This window comes from Triturus cristatus, chromosome 3_1 (assembly GCF_964204655.1).
Source record: "Triturus cristatus chromosome 3_1, aTriCri1.1, whole genome shotgun sequence".
In the NCBI taxonomy this organism is placed as follows: Eukaryota; Metazoa; Chordata; class Amphibia; order Caudata; family Salamandridae; genus Triturus; species Triturus cristatus.
In genome coordinates, this window is record NC_140583.1 from 48953883 (window position 1) to 48973711 (window position 19829).

Genomic DNA, 19829 nt, shown 5'->3' on the forward strand with positions numbered 1-19829 from the left:
TGAGAGAAGACAGGAGGTGCAGGGACAACATAAGGGTGTCATGTCTCTTTGAACACACAACTGAAGTGGAGGGAAGGTGCTGAGGGAGGCTGTAAACGGAAGCAGTAACTGAATTTAAGAGTCCAGGTGAAGAGGTGCAGGTATTGTCCAAGAGTGAATGCAAAATCACTGACTGAGCCTAATCTGCAGATAACTTTCAAAAACTGAAAATAAGGTCTTTTTAAAAGAAATGATGGATAGAAAGTTTTAGACACAGCGTAGATCGCATGTCTAATTTACTGGTCTTTCTTTTCAGATTCTTCTGCTGTTTAATGCCTTCGATCTCCAATCATCTCCAAACTGCACCTCTGACTATCTCACAATTTATGATGGGAACAATAATACAGCCCCAGTCTTACTCAGCAGAGCGTGTGGGACCAGACAGCTCCAGCCATTCACCTCTTCCGGAAATGAGCTGTTGCTGGAGTTTGTGACGGATGACTCCATCACCGCCAATGGGTTCAATGCCTTCTACAGCAGTGGTACGGTCCTTGGTGTCGGGCTGCTCTCATACAGGGAGGAGGAATGTAGAGCTCTCTTACACCTATGGTATGGTCCATAATGTCGAGACACTCTCCTTCAGTGGAAAGTAGTCGCAAAGGCCTCTTGTAGCAATGGTATGGTCCTTAGGGTCAGGTGCTTTCAGTCAAGGGAGGGGGTTGTAAAGGCCTCCTACAACAATGGAATGGCCCTTGGTGTCGGGCGCACTCAGACAGAGGAGGTGGGAGGGCAGTGGCTACTACGGCAAAGGTACAGTCCTCAGTATTGGCCGCTCTCAGTCAGTGGAGGGAGGTCGCAAAGGCCTACTACAGCAATGGTACAGTCCTTCATGGTGGGGCGGTCTCTGTAATGCGAGGGAGGAAGCAAAGAGTTCTACAGTATTATGAAGGTCCTTTGTGTCAGACCACTTTCAGTCAAGGGAGCACATTTTTAGGTCTTCTCCCATACCTGCAATGGTATGGCCCTTGGTGTTGGGTCCTCTCAGATGGAGGAGGAGGGATGGCAAGGCCTCCAACTGCTATGGTACGGCTTTTGGTGTCAGGCCACTCTCAGTTAAGGGAGTGGGTTGTAAAGGCCTCTTCCAGCAATGGTACAGTCCTTGGTGTCAGGACGCTCTCAGAAAGGGAAGGTAGGTCGCAAAGTCCTCCTACAGCACCAGTACGGTCCTTGGTATCAGGCCGGTCTGAGACGGAGGAGGTGAGACATCAAGGCCTCCTACAACAATGGTACAGTCCTTGATGTCAGGACGCTCTCAGAAAGGGAAGGGAAGTCACTAAGTACTCTTACGGCACCGGGACGGTCCTTGGTATCAGGCTGCTCTCAATCAGAGGAGGTGGGACATCAAAGCCTCCTACAGCAATGGTACAGTCCTTGGTGTCAGGCTGTTCTCATTTAAGGGAGTGGGTTGTAAAGGCTTCCTACAGGAATGGCACGGTCCTTGGTGTCGCGGAGCCCTGAGAAATGGGAGAGAAGGAGATTGCAAAGTGCTCCTACAGCAATGGTATGGTCCTTGGTGTTGGGGCGCTATAGGTCAGGGGAGAGAGGTCTCAGAGTCCATCTACAGCTATAGTACGGTCCTCGTGTCAGCGCACTCTCAGAAAGGGAGTGGGTTGTAAAGGCCTCCTACAACAATGGTACGGCCCTTGGTGTCAGGCACACACAGACAGAGGAGGTGGGAGGGCAACGGCTCCTACAGCAATGGTACAGTCCTCAGTGTAGGCCGCTATCAGTCAGGAGAGGGAGATCGCAAAGACCTCCTTCATCAATGATACAGTCCTTGGTGTCAGGACACTCTCAGACCGGGGATGGAGGAAGCAAAGGCCTCCTAAAGCAAAGGGAGAAAGAGGACGCAAAGTCCTCTTGTTGGGACCCAGTGAGCTGAGGATCTCTTGGCATGTTGGCATAAGGGTTACTGCAGAAAGTGCTTGTTTCTCAGAATCAATAGAGGTCTAACCACGGAATACAAGGAGGTGACGTGGGCCCAGTATACTGACATAATCCCCTTGAGACTGAGGAAGGGGGTGAGGTTGGTACAAGGATTAGTGGTGTTTTGTTTCTGATCTCCTGGCCTGTGGAGTCTTACCCACTGATGATCGGGGGTTGGCAAAGCTCACACTGTGCAGAAAATATATGGACACACAAACAGTAAGTGACGTGGGAGTATACCAACAAGGATCTCTGATAGTAGGGGTCCAATAGTTGCAGAACTGCTCCCTTGACATGAGCTCTATTATTCCCTATCCTGACAGAAAATGTTTAGTTTCTGACCAGGACCCCTTGACATTACGCAGCTGGTTCCCAGATGTGCACTAATATCTTCAATTTCTTGCCATGGACCACTATTTTAGGGACACGTGAGCTAAAGTACAAACAACGTGCAGGGGGCCTCAGGTAGAACCCTTCTCTTGGCTCCAATTTGGCACACAGTTGTTGTTGAAGGGCTGAAGCGGAGCTGTTCTTTGTTTTGTGTGTGAGGACATTGCAAATTTGTGTCCAGAAGTCTATGCTGCAGAGTACTCAAAATTATTTATTCTTTTGTTTGACAGTAAATTGTGGCGGCACATTCACCAGCTCTGCTGGCACCGTCTCATCCCCCTACTTCCCCAATGTCTACCATGCCAACATGGACTGTGGTTTCTACATCGTGGCTCCAGCTGGATACAAGGTAAGGGCTGGAGCTACCCAATGTACTGACAATAAAACCGCAAAAAAGAACAAAGCCTGGTGGGCCCTGGAATTATGAAGTTCCTCTTAGGTTTCTGCCTAAGACGGTTGTTAGACCTGGCACCTTGGCGTGAGTTTCCCTCCCACTTTTTTTTGATGGTGTGCCTCGATTGTTTTGCTGGTGTTGTCCGCTCAGGGCACTGCGCCACGGCTAATCCGTGCCGCAGTGCAAGTGCTCCCTAGGTAAAGTGTACCTGTAATGGATGTCCATGATTGGTTTATTGGATTCACTGTCAGTCCCCAGTAAAGTGCACCAGGGGTGCCAGGGCTTGTGAATGCCAATGCTGCTGGTGGGCTTGCAGCGCTGGTTGCGCCACCCACAGAAAGCGGCTTTGTAAAGTGTGTCTAGGGTCTGCCACCGCAGACCCTGTGCGCGGTCCAGGACCGTCACGCTGACTGCGCAAGTGCCCCCACTTGCCAGTCCCTAAACCTTCCCTTACCTACATATTAGCCACCCCTCTGGTAGGCCCAAGGGCAGGGTGCATTGTAGGCATAAGGTAGGACATGCCCTGATGTGTGTGGCATGTCTTAGTAGTGAATTACAGCCATTTCCGTTCTTCACTATTGAAGGCTACCTGCTCTCCATAGGCCAGAATGGGCTGCCGGGATCACGCCAACGCTGTGACCCCAGTGGACTCAGAGAGCATGGTAGAAGTGTCAAGTTTAGTATGCCTGAACTCAGGATGATAAAATACTTCTTGTAGTCAAGTTTATTTTAATATCCTGGGTTTGTAAATACTACTTTTAGAAAGTTAGTATTTACTGACCTGACCATCTCAGTCCGCCTCTGCTGTGTGTGTGTGTGTTCTGCCTGGCAACAGTAGGAGCAGGGTGGGGGGGATCCCCAGAGACAGGTTGGCTGCCAGGTGGTGGGTAGAGAGATTACACCTGGATGGGTGGGAGGAGTACACCTTGACTCTTGAATAGACCTGTGCTCTACCACCACAAAGCCGGCGCCACCCCCTGTGGGGCGGCTGATGTCTCTGCCCTGCTGCTGAAAGGAAAGAGCAGAGTCACCATAACAAAGTGCTCCAGAACTGGACTGAGCCAGGCCTAGGCCCCCTGGCGCTAAAGAACAAAAGAATCATGGTATAAAAGTAGGAGCCTGGCTCCTAAGAAATCAGAATCCTGTTTACCACAAAGAACCTCTGCCCGACTAGAAGGAGAAGAAGACGCTGGAGGAGCTGGCCTGCTGCTTGCCTTGCTGAGAAAGGAGAGGAAGAGACTTACTGAAAAGACTTTGCTACTTTGTGCTTGAACATTCTCCAAGGGCTTGATCTGAGCTTGCCCCCTGAACTGAACCCCAGGACCAGTGGGTTCTCTGTGCTTTTGCTCGTCCTCCAATTCGAGCCGTGTGTGCATCCCGCTGGAAAAGAGACTGCGCCCCTCATCGCCCCTCCTAGGGCCGTGACACTCAGAAGCTCGCCTGCCTCAAACCCGTGAGAGCCCCGCTCCGTCCCGAGCCGCTCTCTGTCCCCGGGCCAGGCCGCCTGCATCCCTGTCACCGCCTGCCACTGGAGCGCGCTGACCGCGCTATCACCCCTTCCGCCGGAAGCCGTCCGACGACTGTGATCTACGCCGGGTCATCCAGCTGCACTGACCGTGCCCTGCGACCCCGCTTCGCTCTCCCCGGACATCTCAGGCCGCACCGCCCCCGCTGTGGAGACCCTCCGGCACCGCCGTGCTAAAGGGTCGCTGGCCGCGCCTGCCTACGTGCCCACACCTGCTGATTGAGGACCCAAGGACACTTCCCAAGCTAAGAGTCGCACCGACCAGTGCCGACTCTCCACATCACGAAAGAAGTTCCAGTATCGGGCTCGGGGCCCGCAACGCCTTATTTCCCCGTTCGCAGGAGCCGATCTCTGTGAGTACTGGAACCACAAGTAACATTTGCGAAGAGACTACGAAGTCTCCATTTGAAGCTACGAACAAAGAACATTTGCCTGCTTTATAACCTGGTGGCCTAGCGAAAACGTTATTGGTCTTGTGATAAGTCTGCTGAGATATATATACCTATTTTTACATAAAGAATCGTATTTTTATATATATCCAAGACTGGTGTCCGTTTCTGGGGGGATTGATGTATTTACTGTGTGTACGATTGTAAGTGCTTAACCACCAACGCCTGAGGAATCGCCTTGGCTGCTCACGCCACGCACCTAGAGGGTGAGCAAGGGTCATTCGCGAGGGGCTATCCTGCGCCCTGACGTGGAGGAGAGGGTTCCTGCTTGACACAAGGGCAACCTTGCGCCAACCAGAGATCCCCGACTCTAACATTGGTGGCAGCGGTGGGATTTCGGATTTGCACTTGTAATTTGCATACAGTGAATTATTAATCACCAGATAGTGAGAGCAGACCAAGTAACGCAGCCACAGGTTTTCATTTTTGGAACTTTGTTGAGACATCTGCCATTACTGCAACCATGCCTTGCTCACTCTCTGCTGGAAGAGCGCTCTCCGTGATTTCTGGAATAGATGAGGTGGATTGGGAGAGACTGGAAGGTTACACAACGGAGCAATTGAAAGGCTACAGTGTAAAATTCAGAGTCCCCCATGCTGGATTCAGGAAGAAGAACCAGTACCTCAAGGCGTTGAGAGCCTGGAAGGAGTCACGAGACCCACGGAATGCGGGGGACATCGTTCCACCCGACAACCTTGAGGAACCCAGCAGAGTCCGGTCGCCAGAGGAGCTGGCAGACAGGGCAGCCGACAGGGCGCATGCAATGGAGATGGCAAAGTTGGCCGGACAAATGGAAATGGAAAAGCAGAAGTTGGCCCTGGAGGCACAACAACGCCAAATGGATCATGATATAAGATTGAAGGAGTTGGAGCTGAAGGCGAAAAGTTTGGACACCGCTCCTTCTGGTGGCAGCACTCCACCAGCGCAGGTAGAGTCCAAGGTGTACATCCCCAAAGATGTAGTAAAGGAGTATTTTAGAAAGGATGACATAGGGCAGTGGTTTAGAGCCTACGAGGTGGCCATGTCCTCACACCGGGTCCCTGAGAAAGACTGGGGAGCGGGGTTGTGGGGAAGGTTCCTTGCGGAAGGGCGGGACACACTGTTAGATTTGCCCTTAGAAGTCCAGACCTCATACCCCCATATGAAGGAAGCTTTAATGACCAGGTATGGGTTAACTCCTGAGCTATATAGACAGAGGTTCAGGGAGACCAAGAAGATCCCTGAGAGTACGTATGTGGAATATGTGACCTTTTTCTGCAGAGCGCTGGATGGTTGGGTGAAGGGTAGCAAAGTGAATGATTATCAAGGGCTGCTTGATTTAATTGCATGGGAGCACTTGTCCAGTCAATGTTTTCCTGAGCTACGCCAGCACCTGATAGATAGCAAGCTGTCCAACCCGCGGAAGCTTGCTGAGGAGGCGGACCGCTGGCTCAGCACCAGGGTCCACAAGGGTCAAGTGGGAGACTCCGCCAAAGGTGGGCAGGGTCCCCAGCAGAAGAGTGGGGGGGACAAGGGTAAACAGAAGGGGTTCCAAAAAGGCCCCCAAAGTAATTCCCAAGGGAACCAGCAGAAGGGTTCTCAGCCTCCCCCAACCCCGCAGCAGAACGGGGCCCCGACAGGTAGACCTGTTCCAAAGGGGCCCTTCAATTGTTATAGGTGTGGTGACCCGGGTCACATTGCCTCTGATCCTAAGTGTCGCCTGTTTGGTAAGACCGCACCCACTGGTGCTCCACCCCGGCAAGTAGCTAGTGTTAACTTTGGGGAGGAGGTAGCAGTCCAGGAGGGTGGGGGTCCCGGGCAGATGACCCTAGTCTCGCTAGGAGACAGTGAGATGGTCCCTGTAACCTACCTGCCCTCTAACACTAAGAAATATGGGCAAGTAGTGACCATCAATGGAAAGAAGGTTGAGGCTCTTAGAGATACAGGAGCCAGCGTGACCTCGGTGAGGCAACACCTGGTGTCTCAAGAGCAGATTGTACCCAATGCCTACTGTAGGGTTGTCAATGCTGACAACGTAGAGAGTCGTTGTCCAATGGCTCAAGTTCCCTTTGAGTGGGGGGAGGTCTCTGGTACTCTACAAGTCGCTGTGAGAACTGACATGCCTGTAGACTGTCTGCTAGGGAACGACCTGGAGAGTTCCCCTTGGGAAAAGGTGGAGAAGACCACGCATCTGAGGATGGTGGGTCTACCCGACTGGGCGTGCGTGACCACCCGGTCCATGGCAGCCAGTAGGGGTGTTGAGAGGGTCCTGGAGCCTGAGGGAGAGGTCCAGGAACCGGCCTTAGGGAGAAGGCGCAGGAGGCGCGGGAAACCGGCCCCCGAAGTTCCCACGGTCCAGGAGGAAGTAGACCCTGAGGGGGATGCTCTGGAGCCTACCGGGGAACAGGTTGCCGAACTGGGAGATCTGCCTGAGCTGACCCATTGGCAGCAAGAAGGAGGTCCCTCCAGGGAGGAATTCTGCAGGGAGCAGAAAGAATGCCCTTCTCTCGTGGGTATGCGGCAACAGGCTGCGGACCAGGCCAATGGTGTTCAGGCCAAAACGCACTACGTGTACTGGGAGAGTGACCTCCTGTATTCCGAGCCTAAGGCTGCTGAACCTGGGTCAGCCCGTGTGCTGGTGGTACCCCAGAAGTTCAGAACCTTCCTACTGGGGCTGGCTCACGATGTGCCTTTAGCAGGACATTTGGGGATGGACAAGACCTATGACAGGCTTGTCACCCACTTTTACTGGCCCCAAATGCATAAGAATTCAGATTCCTACTGCAGAACCTGTCAGACTTGCCAGGCAAGTGGTAAGAGCGGAGGGAAGCACAAGGCTCCTCTGCAACCTTTCCCTGTGGTCGGTACGCCATTCCAACGAGTGGGTATTGATATTGTGGGGCCTCTGGATCCCAAGACAGCCCTGGGCAACAGGTTCATCCTGGTCTTGGTGGACCATGCCACCCGGTACCCTGAAGCCATCCCTCTGAGGACAGTGACGGCCCCCGTGGTGGGACGGGCATTGATGGGAATTTTCTCCCGAGTGGGATTCCCTCTAGAGGTGGTGAGCGACAGGGGGACCAATTTCATATCCACATATATGAAATCCCTGTGGAAGGAGTGTGGGGTAACTTACAAGTTCACCACTCCTTACCACCCCCAAGGAAATGGGTTGGTTGAGAGATTCAACCGAACCCTCAAAGGCATGATCATGGGCCTGGACGGTCCAATGAGGCGTAAGTGGGACGTCCTCTTGCCATGCCTGCTCTTCGCTTACCGAGAGGTGCCGCAGAAGTCTCTAGGGTTCAGCCCCTTTGAGCTTCTGTATGGTCACCCGGTAAGAGGACCTCTGAGTTTGGTAAAGGAAGGCTGGGAGCAATCTCCCAGGAAACCTCCCCAGAATGTATATAGTTACATGCTGGCCTTCCGAAACCAGACTCGGCGTTTCAGGCAACTTGCTGAGGCAAATCTGGAAGCCAGCCAGGAGGAGATGAAGCGGTGGTACGACCGGAATGCCACTCTGGTAGAGCTTCAACCTGGACAAAAGGTGTGGGTCTTGGCCCCAGTGGAGCCGTGTGCACTTCAGGATAAGTGGACAGGTCCATTTGAGGTTGTGGAGCGCAAAAGTCCTATCACCTACTTGGTGGACATGCAGACTCCCAGGAACCCTTTGAGGGTCCTACATGTTAACCGCCTTAAGCCCCACTTAGAGAGGACCGAAGTGGGCATGCTGCTGGCCACTGATGATGGAATGGAAGAGGAGACCGAGCCTCTTCCTGACCTCTTAGTGGCCTCTGAGAAAGATGGGTCAGTGGATGGAGTTAACCTCTCACCCACCCTGACGCCCGAACAACAGGAAGATTGCCGCCACTTGCTGGGACAGTTTTCCGACCGATTCTCCCTGGTTCCTGGTGTCACAGATTGGTGCGTCCATGATGTGGACACAGGAGACAGCTTACCGGTGAAGCACAAGGCTTACAGGGTAACTGACAGGGTCAGAGCTTGCATCAAGGAGGAGGTCTCCAAGATGCTTGCGCTAGGGGTGGTTGAGTCCTCCAGCAGTCCTTGGTCCAGCCCCGTGGTCTTGGTCCCAAAGGCTGCTGCGCCGGGAGCCACACCTGAACTCCGGTTCTGTGTGGACTACAGAGGACTCAATTCAGTAACGAAGACTGACGCGCACCCCATCCCCAGAGCTGATGAGCTCATTGATCGGCTGGGGGCTGCCCGGTTCCTCAGCACGTTTGATTTAACGTCTGGGTACTGGCAGATCGCCTTGACCGATGGGGCCAAAGAGAGGTCCGCATTCTCCACTCCAGATGGGCACTTCCAGTTCCGAGTCATGCCATTTGGCATGAAGAATGCCCCTGCCACCTTTCAGAGGTTGGTCAACCAGGTACTGGTTGGGCTGGATGCGTTCAGTGCCGCCTACCTGGATGACATCGCAGTGTTCAGTGCCACCTGGCCCGAACACCTGCACCACCTCTGGGAAGTGTTGATGGCTCTGCGCCGAGCAGGCCTCATGATCAAGGCAAGCAAGTGCCAGATCGGGCAGGGTTCCGTGGTGTACTTGGGACACCAAGTGGGGAGTGGCAAGGTGGCACCCTTGCAACCCAAAATTGAGACCATCCTGGCTTGGGAACCCCCCAAGACGCAGACCGCAGTGAGGGCCTTCCTGGGGCTCACTGGGTACTACAGGAGGTTTGTCAAGGGCTATGGAACGATCGTTGCCCCCTTGACAGAGCTGACTTCCAAGAAGCAGCCCAGGAACGTGATTTGGACTGACACCTGTCAGAAAGCTTTCGACACCCTGAAGACTGCCATGTGCACGGCGCCCGTGCTCTTGGCCCCTGACTTCTCCAAGGAATTCCTAGTACAGACAGACGCTTCAGAGCATGGTGTAGGGGCTGTTCTCTCACAGATGACTGAGGAGGGCTGGGACCAACCCGTAGCCTTCATCAGTAGGAGGTTACTTCCACGGGAAAGTAGGTGGAGTGCAATTGAGCGAGAAGCATTTGCTGTGGTCTGGGCGCTGAAGAAGCTAAGACCCTACTTGTTTGGGTCTCACTTCCGGGTTCAGACGGACCACAGGCCCCTCAGATGGTTGATGCAAATGAGGGGTGAGAACCCGAAGCTGTTGAGGTGGTCCATCTCCCTACAGGGTATGGACTTTACGGTGGAACACCGTCCTGGTACAGATCACGCCAACGCTGGCGGTCTGTCCAGGTATTTCCGCCTTAGTGACGAGGAACCCCCTGGGCAAGGGTAGTTCTCCCCACATTTCAGCTGGAGGGGACACGTGTTAGACCTGGCACCTTGGCGTGAGTTTCCCTCCCACTTTTTTTTGATGGTGTGCCTCGATTGTTTTGCTGGTGTTGTCCGCTCAGGGCACTGCGCCACGGCTAATCCGTGCCGCAGTGCAAGTGCTCCCTAGGTAAAGTGTACCTGTAATGGATGTCCATGATTGGTTTATTGGATTCACTGTCAGTCCCCAGTAAAGTGCACCAGGGGTGCCAGGGCTTGTGAATGCCAATGCTGCTGGTGGGCTTGCAGCGCTGGTTGCGCCACCCACAGAAAGCGGCTTTGTAAAGTGTGTCTAGGGTCTGCCACCGCAGACCCTGTGCGCGGTCCGGGACCGTCACGCTGACTGCGCAAGTGCCCCCACTTGCCAGTCCCTAAACCTTCCCTTACCTACATATTAGCCACCCCTCTGGTAGGCCCAAGGGCAGGGTGCATTGTAGGCATAAGGTAGGACATGCCCTGATGTGTGTGGCATGTCTTAGTAGTGAATTACAGCCATTTCCGTTCTTCACTATTGAAGGCTACCTGCTCTCCATAGGCCAGAATGGGCTGCCGGGATCACGCCAACGCTGTGACCCCAGTGGACTCAGAGAGCATGGTAGAAGTGTCAAGTTTAGTATGCCTGAACTCAGGATGATAAAATACTTCTTGTAGTCAAGTTTATTTTAATATCCTGGGTTTGTAAATACTACTTTTAGAAAGTTAGTATTTACTGACCTGACCATCTCAGTCCGCCTCTGCTGTGTGTGTGTGTGTTCTGCCTGGCAACAGTAGGAGCAGGGTGGGGGGGATCCCCAGAGACAGGTTGGCTGCCAGGTGGTGGGTAGAGAGATTACGCCTGGATGGGTGGGAGGAGTACACCTTGACTCTTGAATAGACCTGTGCTCTACCACCACAAAGCCGGCGCCACCCCCTGTGGGGCGGCTGATGTCTCTGCCCTGCTGCTGAAAGGAAAGAGCAGAGTCACCATAACAAAGTGCTCCAGAACTGGACTGAGCCAGGCCTAGGCCCCCTGGCGCTAAAGAACAAAAGAATCATGGTATAAAAGTAGGAGCCTGGCTCCTAAGAAATCAGAATCCTGTTTACCACAAAGAACCTCTGCCCGACTAGAAGGAGAAGAAGACGCTGGAGGAGCTGGCCTGCTGCTTGCCTTGCTGAGAAAGGAGAGGAAGAGACTTACTGAAAAGACTTTGCTACTTTGTGCTTGAACATTCTCCAAGGGCTTGATCTGAGCTTGCCCCCTGAACTGAACCCCAGGACCAGTGGGTTCTCTGTGCTTTTGCTCGTCCTCCAATTCGAGCCGTGTGTGCATCCCGCTGGAAAAGAGACTGCGCCCCTCATCGCCCCTCCTAGGGCCGTGACACTCAGAAGCTCGCCTGCCTCAAACCCGTGAGAGCCCCGCTCCGTCCCGAGCCGCTCTCTGTCCCCGGGCCAGGCCGCCTGCATCCCTGTCACCGCCTGCCACTGGAGCGCGCTGACCGCGCTATCACCCCTTCCGCCGGAAGCCGTCCGACGACTGTGATCTACGCCGGGTCATCCAGCTGCACTGACCGTGCCCTGCGACCCCGCTTCGCTCTCCCCGGACATCTCAGGCCGCGCCGCCCCCGCTGTGGAGACCCTCCGGCACCGCCGTGCTAAAGGGTCGCTGGCCGCGCCTGCCTACGTGCCCACACCTGCTGATTGAGGACCCAAGAACACTTCCCAAGCTAAGAGTCGCACCGACCTGTGCCGACTCTCCACATCACGAAAGAAGTTCCAGTATCGGGCTCGGGGCCCGCAACGCCTTATTTCCCCGTTCGCAGGAGCCGATCTCTGTGAGTACTGGAACCACAAGTAACATTTGCGAAGAGACTACGAAGTCTCCATTTGAAGCTACGAACAAAGAACATTTGCCTGCTTTATAACCTGGTGGCCTAGCGAAAACGTTATTGGTCTTGTGATAAGTCTGCTGAGATATATATACCTATTTTTACATAAAGAATCGTATTTTTATATATATCCAAGACTGGTGTCCGTTTCTGGGGGGATTGATGTATTTACTGTGTGTACGATTGTAAGTGCTTAACCACCAACGCCTGAGGAATCGCCTTGGCTGCTCACGCCACGCACCTAGAGGGTGAGCAAGGGTCATTCGCGAGGGGTTATCCTGCGCCCTGACGTGGAGGAGAGGGTTCCTGCTTGACACAAGGGCAACCTTGCGCCAACCAGAGATCCCCGACTCTAACAACGGTGGTATGGCATCATGATTTTCCAGAATAGGGAATCAGAGCCATGTTAAAAACTTTTTACCTAGCTTGCCATTCCACTCAGATGATCATCTGTCACTTCTGGGTGATGAAGGTGTCTAGGCACTGAACTGAGTATATATAAGAGCTCAAGAGACTGCTGGTGGAACAGTAATGGTAAATAAGGGCCAGAGCATACTTCTGCTTCCTTATGTGACACTGCCTCCTGGTGGCAGGACAGTAATAGTAAATAGGAGTCAGTGCATACATCTTTCTTGTCTCACACTGCCCCCTACTGGCATGATAGAGGTGGTCAGTAACGACTGTCACATAGTTTTCTTCCTCAACGCACTCTGTCTCCTGCTGGCATGACAGAGGTATCATTTAAGGACTAACACATACTTCTTTTACACCCTGCAGGTCTCATTGACATTCACATCTTTTGCCGTTGAATCTCATACAGAATGTGCCTATGACTCCTTGTCTATTTTTGATGGTGACAAGACCACCTCCCTGCTTATTGGCAAATACTGCGGATCTAAGTTAGTCCCACCAGTGACCTCCACCGGGAGCATCCTTCTGCTCCAGTTCCACAGTGATGATACAGCGAATATGAAGGGATTCCAGGCCACCTACACCTTTGGTAAGTTTATCTACGGTAAAGTGATCACTGAGGTTCAGCAAGGAGATGTTTGTTCTTATCTGAGAAGAAGTGTCAGAAGGCCTGTGTTGCACCAAGGCATTTGCTCTAGTTTACTGTGATATTTATACAAACTGTACATGGAATGGATGTAAGTGTATGACCCTAGTGCATTGGAATGCCGAGCCACTCACATGTCCACCAATACTCAAACAAAGTTCTAACACCTGGGTGCAGATTTATGTTGGACTTGCGCCACTTTTACACCGCCGTTGCGTCACTTTTGTGACACAGCGGTGGTGTAAACCCTGCGCCACGTTGCGCCCATCACGGTGTAAAGCCCTTCGCCACATGAATCCTGCATCCTGCGTCATGTTTCATGTGGGTGTATCTACATAGGAGGGGCGTTCCGTTGCAGTAACGCCCCTTAAAAGTGACTCAGTGAAATCTACAAGATTTCACTGAGTCACTTTTCCAACGCTGATGCGTCAAAACCCTGCGCCTGCTTGAAGCAGGCGTAAGGCTTGATGCACCACGTTAAGGATAGGGCAAGTTGGAAGAGTGCTGGAGTTGCGTGTCGCACGCAACACTACTTCAGCACTGCGCCAACTTTGCGCCCCAGATGCAACACGCATCTGTTTATTCTTGCGCCATGATGCGCTGCATTGTAAATGCTGTGCATCATAGGTGGCGCAAGGGTAAACTTGAGTGCCGCATCTTTCCTGGCACATACCTGCTGATTTGCAGAGATGCGCCAGGCAACATAAATCTGCCCCCTGGTACCTTACATTGCATAGGTCCTCCTTGACTATCGCATGTGATGTCAATTAGTGCAGCATTGCGCAATTTAGATCAGAGAACAAGACTCAATAAATAGGGGCGCAGGGGCAGAGAAACTATAATATGCAAGTATAAATTGACGTTAAATATTCAGCATTCAAGGTCAGCATGTGGAGGATTGCCCAGGTCTGACCAATGAGCACCACTCGGTAAGTGAATGAGATTGGTGTGGTAGCAGCAGAAAAGGATTAACAAACATGTACACATTTACTTTATAAAAAACAACCTTCTTGAATTCCTGAAATAGTTTCCACTTAATCCTGAAGTCAGTGTGAGGGGTCATATACACTTTCAAACTCAGCTGCGGCCACTGTTGGACCCTTTCATATCTCCAGATGATGCCCATAACAGAGCTCTCTAGTGCCAATTAATAAATAGCCTTATCCCCCACCATCTAACCTGGTATTAGTGACATGTGTTAAGGGCACTAGTGCCAATTAATAAATAGCCTTATCTCCCACCATCTAACTGGTAGTAGTGACATATGTCAAGGGCACTAGTGAAAATTAATCAGTAGCCTCTTCTCCCACCATCTAACTTTAGTGGTAGTAACATGTGTCACAGGGCACTATTGCCAGTTAATAAATAGCCTCATCTCCCACAGTCTAATTTGGTATTAGTGACATGTGTCGAAGGACACAAGTGCCAATTAATAAATAGACTTATCCCACCATTGTAATATGGAATACAAATGGGACCTGCATTTTACAGAGGGGGAGTCCTGTTGTAAATTAGTGAGGTACTGCCCTAGGAAACTCTTAGTTACCCCCTTAATGAAGGTGAACAACTGCTGATTGACTGCTGATACTGCCTCCACTGACAATAAGTCATCTTCCACAGGTCTCTGCCTTTGATGCATCAATAAACCCACTGGGCCTTATCTAAAGGAAAGCGACTCAGCGTGGCATCGCAGGGAATTTGGCTGCGCCACACTGAGTCACTTTCAAAGCACAGGGATGCATCATATTTACAATAATATGTTGCATCCCTGTGCTTTCCATAACACTGGTGCACAATGGCTGCCCGGCCCTAGCACAGGCACCGTTGCTGTCTGCGTTTTAAGGGGGACATTCTGTGTAGAAATATACATCTTCCCATACAAAACAATCACTAGAGGTGTTTTCCTCTTTCTATGTGTGCTGCAGAAAGCAGCACGCATAGAAAGGGGAAAAACTAGAAGAAAATACAATATTTCTCCTGGTTGTGCATCCCTATGCTAGGTTTACGAAAGGTTGTAAATCTAGGAATGTGGTAGGAGCCATGGGTGTTGTGTGTGATCACCCATAGCAACACCCATGGCAAGCCCCTTGCACGCAAAGTGCTGCGTGAAAAGGGGGGCGTATTTACAAGGAAACGAAAAGCCACACAGGGTGGCTATACATGTCCTTGTAAAAATGGGTCAACAAAATGCGCAGCTGGTGCGTCACAAAAAGTTTATTTTTTATTGGAAATAAATCTCTGCTTTGGGGGCTAGTTTGTGAGAAGCAGACAAGAATTCTGCTGCCACAGTTACATCTAAATTAGGATGGGTGGTCTGCCATGGCATGGGTGGAGACAGTATCTCTGCAGCCTCTGCAGTCTCTATGCACTGACTGCTGGGGTCCGATTTACCCCAAAAGTGCTGCTGACCAACTCTATGACGGGACAGCTCAATTATTCATGAAAAATAGTAAAATTCATTGAAATTTAAAATGATCAAATAATATGCAAATAATCATCACAGTAAATTTGCATTGTACATACTCGTTAAGTATCATGACAACCTAAGTGAATTCTGCTGTTCAGTCAATGAACAAGTCACACTTCAGCAATTTATTTGTGTTTTCCAATGATTACTTGCAGTAAAAGCCTAATAGAAGAGAAGCTGATAAGCCACAGCTCCCCAGACGTTCATGACTCCGAAAATACATCTGTTCCACATGAAGAATGGGTGGATGATTTAAGCACTGTATTGGATTCTGTATGAGCCTCAGTTTTGGTCGCCTAGTTTCTCTCTCTTGTTGAACTTGTGTCATTTGTTCTTTTTCTTGTTGTAGCCAGAGAATGTAATGGCCATATATATTAAGAGGTAGGTCAAAAACAGTGGTTGCCAATTGTAAATCGAGAGTTCGCAACCTGCCTGACATCTGACCCCTAGTTTGCCACCGGTAAATCCAATGGTGAATTACACTAAGTGTGAAATATTGTGCTGATATGAAGTGAAATAAATACATATACTAAAGTCTTGACTCTTTTTACAGATCATGTATCATAGAACCAGTATTATATGAGTACAGTGGCAGTCCTGCCAAGTATCATGCATCTGGAGTTAGAACATTACTGCAAACGTTGCCACATCACTGCAAGCCTCAAATAAATCACACATATGAAATGAGCAATGGCGACCACTTGTTAAGTATTCTTTTAAAGTCTCCTGGCATCAGGGACTGTTCCCCGCCTCTTTGTTCCACTCATCCAATCAGGAGGATCAGCACGGAAAAGCAATTCTTAAGCTGACCTGTGTGTGTGCTGTGCCCTCTGATTGGAGCACACCTTTGAGGACTGCTGTTGTGCCTGAACTCTGGGTTTTCCATGGACTGTGGAATGGGATGGGTATTTGAGGATGTGGTGGCCTTTGGGGTAGCTATGATTAGGTGCTGGTGGTCACTGCATCACTTCTCCTGCTGAATGAACAAAAGGAAAACTCACCTTAACTTGTGGTTGAATCTTCATTTTAGCTGTGAAGAGTGGGAGTCAAGACCTGCGGTGGTGTCATTCTGTTGCAACCGCTAGCCTGCCACTGCATTCTGCTGGGCCTCTACGCTCCTGAGTACTTCATCAACGGCACGTTCCTTGACAGGTTGAAATGTTGTCACTTTACCTGACAGCCTTAGTTGACAACCATATTAGCAGCAGGTGTCAGCCATTTTGGAACCAGGCGACTCTTTTGGACATTGGGTGTTTTGTACTCTGACACCATATTTAACTCAGTTGTTTCTTATTTCAGTGCTATTCCACATTTTTCTTAGTGACAGTTTACTCTACCTTTTTCTCACAGCTCTTGTTGATCATTAACCCTCTTCCAGTGATTGTTTTCACAAGTGCATCCTTACAACATTGGATTAGAAGTTATATTTTCTCCTCAAGTATCAAAAAATGAAGGGGGTAATGGAAGCGGATGAACGTCTAGTGCCCGTGCTCCGAAACTATACTCATATCAAGGTCAGGGATCACTGGTCCTAAGAAAAGGGTCTAGGTCTCAGACAAATCAGAAGGGGGACAGTCAACAAGACTGTTTCTTGTTGCCCTCGCACATTCTTAAGGATGTCATACTTTATCATCATGCAGGTGCTCCTCATCATGCCAGTGCTGCACTGCCCTATGGGTCCTCCGAAGGGTCACATTCACAAAGATTTTTTGGTTTCGTGGCCGTCTGATGAGTTCAAGGGTGTCTGAAGTGGGGTGATAAGTGAGGTGTGTTGATAGTGAGATAAAACTGACTAGGGAATGTCAGATTTAACTTTATGTTGACTTCCCTGTCAGGTTAAAAGGCCGTAATGGTTGGTGGTACTTATGAGGGTCAGTTATGAGCCCAAGTAGCTAGTGGGATAAAGTGCTGGTCAACATGTTTCGCACCTCTTTGGTTTATAAGAGATCAGCTGCGCTTCTTCAGGTTCAATAAAGGGTGAATAAACTACAGCACATTTTGAGCATATTAGGTCACCCCTATCAATCAATCAATCACAAGATTTGTAAAGCGCACTACTTACCCGCAAGGGTCTCAAGGCGCTGAGGGAGAGGAGGGGGGGTTGCCGCTACTGGTCGAATAGCCAGGTCTTGAGTCGTCTCCTGCCAGTATTGTCTATTGTTGATTGGGGGGGGTATACCAAGGTTGGTCAAGTTGTGTTTATAGCATGTTATAATTAGACTGTTATCACCTCATTATGACCTGTAACAGACAAAATAGAGCTATTTCAGCACAACCATAAATAATATATAGAAGGTCCAACTGAATAACCAATAGTGAAAAACCTGCGTTATTCAGAATGAGACAGACATGTATATATGTCCAAAGATGATCTAAGGAAGTTCACAGTTCAGAAAGTGTCAGATGAAAGGTCCACGTGATATAGTTGAAATTATTCTTATATTAGGTCGCAAAGTCCAAAGCGAACACAGCCTTTTTGCTTGAAAATATTCTTTTATTGGGTCGCTGAATCAAAATCCAAAGCGAACACAGCCAACACGTGTTTCGTCCGTACTTTTTGGTACATAAGACTTTCTCAAGGCTATGCAAATGTAGTAGAAACTAAGTCTATAGAGCGATGGGTCAAAATATATTGCCCGGATGGTACGGTGGCATCATAAAGAGGAGACCAGAGTGTATTCCAATTTCACATGCTTGATAACACTGCTCAAGATTTCTCCTTTATTGAGCAGCATTATCAAGCATAATCTCCCAAGGTGCTGCAATTCCTCTGTATATGTAAGAATTGATCGAAAGGTAGATTCTCACTTAGAGCTCTTAGATGGTGGCTATCAAATGTAAGCAGTCGATATTCTTCTTGTAAGTTCTTGTGCGAAGTTCTCTGTGGTTGATGGAGATCACAAGGTCCAGAAATGGTATCTCTTTGTCGGAATGGGACCTGGTGTTCTTGAGGAAGGTGTCCAGGATATTGACCCATTCTCTAAATTCGTGACATCTGGTCTCATCCCCTTTACAGAACATGAGAATATCGTCAATGTATCGTTTCCAGGTGATGATATTTATCTGATAGGGGTTGGATGGTGTGAATATATGATGACATTCGAAATGGGTCATGTATAAACAGGCTAGGCTTGAGGTTAAGGTACTGCCCATCAAAGTAGCTTGTATTTGATGGTATAACTGAGATTTGTGCTTAAAGAAGTTGTTTTTCAAGGCCATAGTGGTGCATTCCATGATAAAGTCGACCGGTGCTGTGGTAGTCAGTATTGCTGCTCTGAGGCAGGTGTCTATAACCTCAGTCGCTGCATCCTGGGGAATATTCATGCATAGAGCTTCAACATCAAGGGTCATCAAGATGTTGATCTTCTCTGTGTTGTTCACATTGGTGATCAGGTTGAGGACATATCATGTGTCTTTTAGGAATAAGGGTATGTTTTTGACCAAAGGTCAAAGAAAGTGATCACAGAATTGGCTAAGTAATTTCAAATAGGATCCGATGCTGGAGACAATAGCTCTTCCGGGTGGAGGATGAATCCCTTTATGTAAATTGGGTAATACATAAAAGTATGGTATCTTTGGGGATGTCTTGTTGATTGTCCCCCTTCTGATATGGTTAAGACCCACACCCTCCTCTTAGGAACAGTGACACCCCAACCTTGATTTGATTATATCTCCTCCTCAACCTTTCTTGTCAACTCCAGGAAGAACACCTTTGGAATGATCAAGATAGACAAAGGATTCTGAAGACTGTCGCAATACTATAGATTGAGACATTTTCACTAGTAAAAAGAAAAAAGCACTAATGTTCCAAAACTTAGGCCTGGAGGGCAGGGCAGTTTTAAAAGTGTTACCCATTATGGAAGCTGGAGATTCTACTTATGTGGTAGATGAATATGCAACTGTTCTACAGGCACAGGATAAATATGTCTCTCCATGCAGGAATGCTGTTTGGAAAGAAATATATTTTTACAGTGTTCTCAACTTTATATCAACCTCAAAGACCTTGGCCATCATGTGCAATTATCATGATGTGCACAATGAGCTCTGGATAATTCAAGAGCACTTTCTTTTGACTGACAATACAGATTTGGATACAGCAGTAGGCATTGCTAGAGCCATAGACAATTCGGATGCTTACATTTAAAAGTTTTCATCTTCTAACAATTCGGTACAGTGAAATATCAAATCGTAAGGATAGAGCAAATGATGATAAGAGTTTTGCATAGACCAGGTCTTAGTCGAAACGTGATCATCATTGTGGTAATACTTGTATGAGAAAAGTATAAATTAGTTTAAGATGTGGCTGCATAAATCATGCAAGAAAGAGCAACAATTCTCAACAGGTATTATTACGCTAGACAATTAAATTTGTATGTCCAAGACATCAGACGGGAGGGAGAAAGGAAGACTCTTGGAAAAATGTTTTAAGAATGTATT

General features: G+C 49.5%; 1 protein-coding gene across 1 annotated transcript in view; it reads left to right on the plus strand.

The window, feature by feature from the left end:
* The window catches only part of LOC146859673 (hatching enzyme 1.2-like), a 138178-nt gene extending 122116 nt beyond the window's left edge, over positions 1-16062 (plus strand). Inside the window, exons 10-13 of the mRNA XM_085646279.1 lie at positions 296-521; positions 2586-2704; positions 12646-12868; positions 15548-16062. Coding sequence (XP_085502405.1) covers positions 296-521; positions 2586-2704; positions 12646-12868; positions 15548-15558 — 579 coding nt within the window. The 3' untranslated portion in view covers positions 15559-16062. The remainder of the gene's footprint in view (positions 1-295; positions 522-2585; positions 2705-12645; positions 12869-15547) is intronic.
* Positions 16063-19829: the final 3767 nt, after the last annotated feature.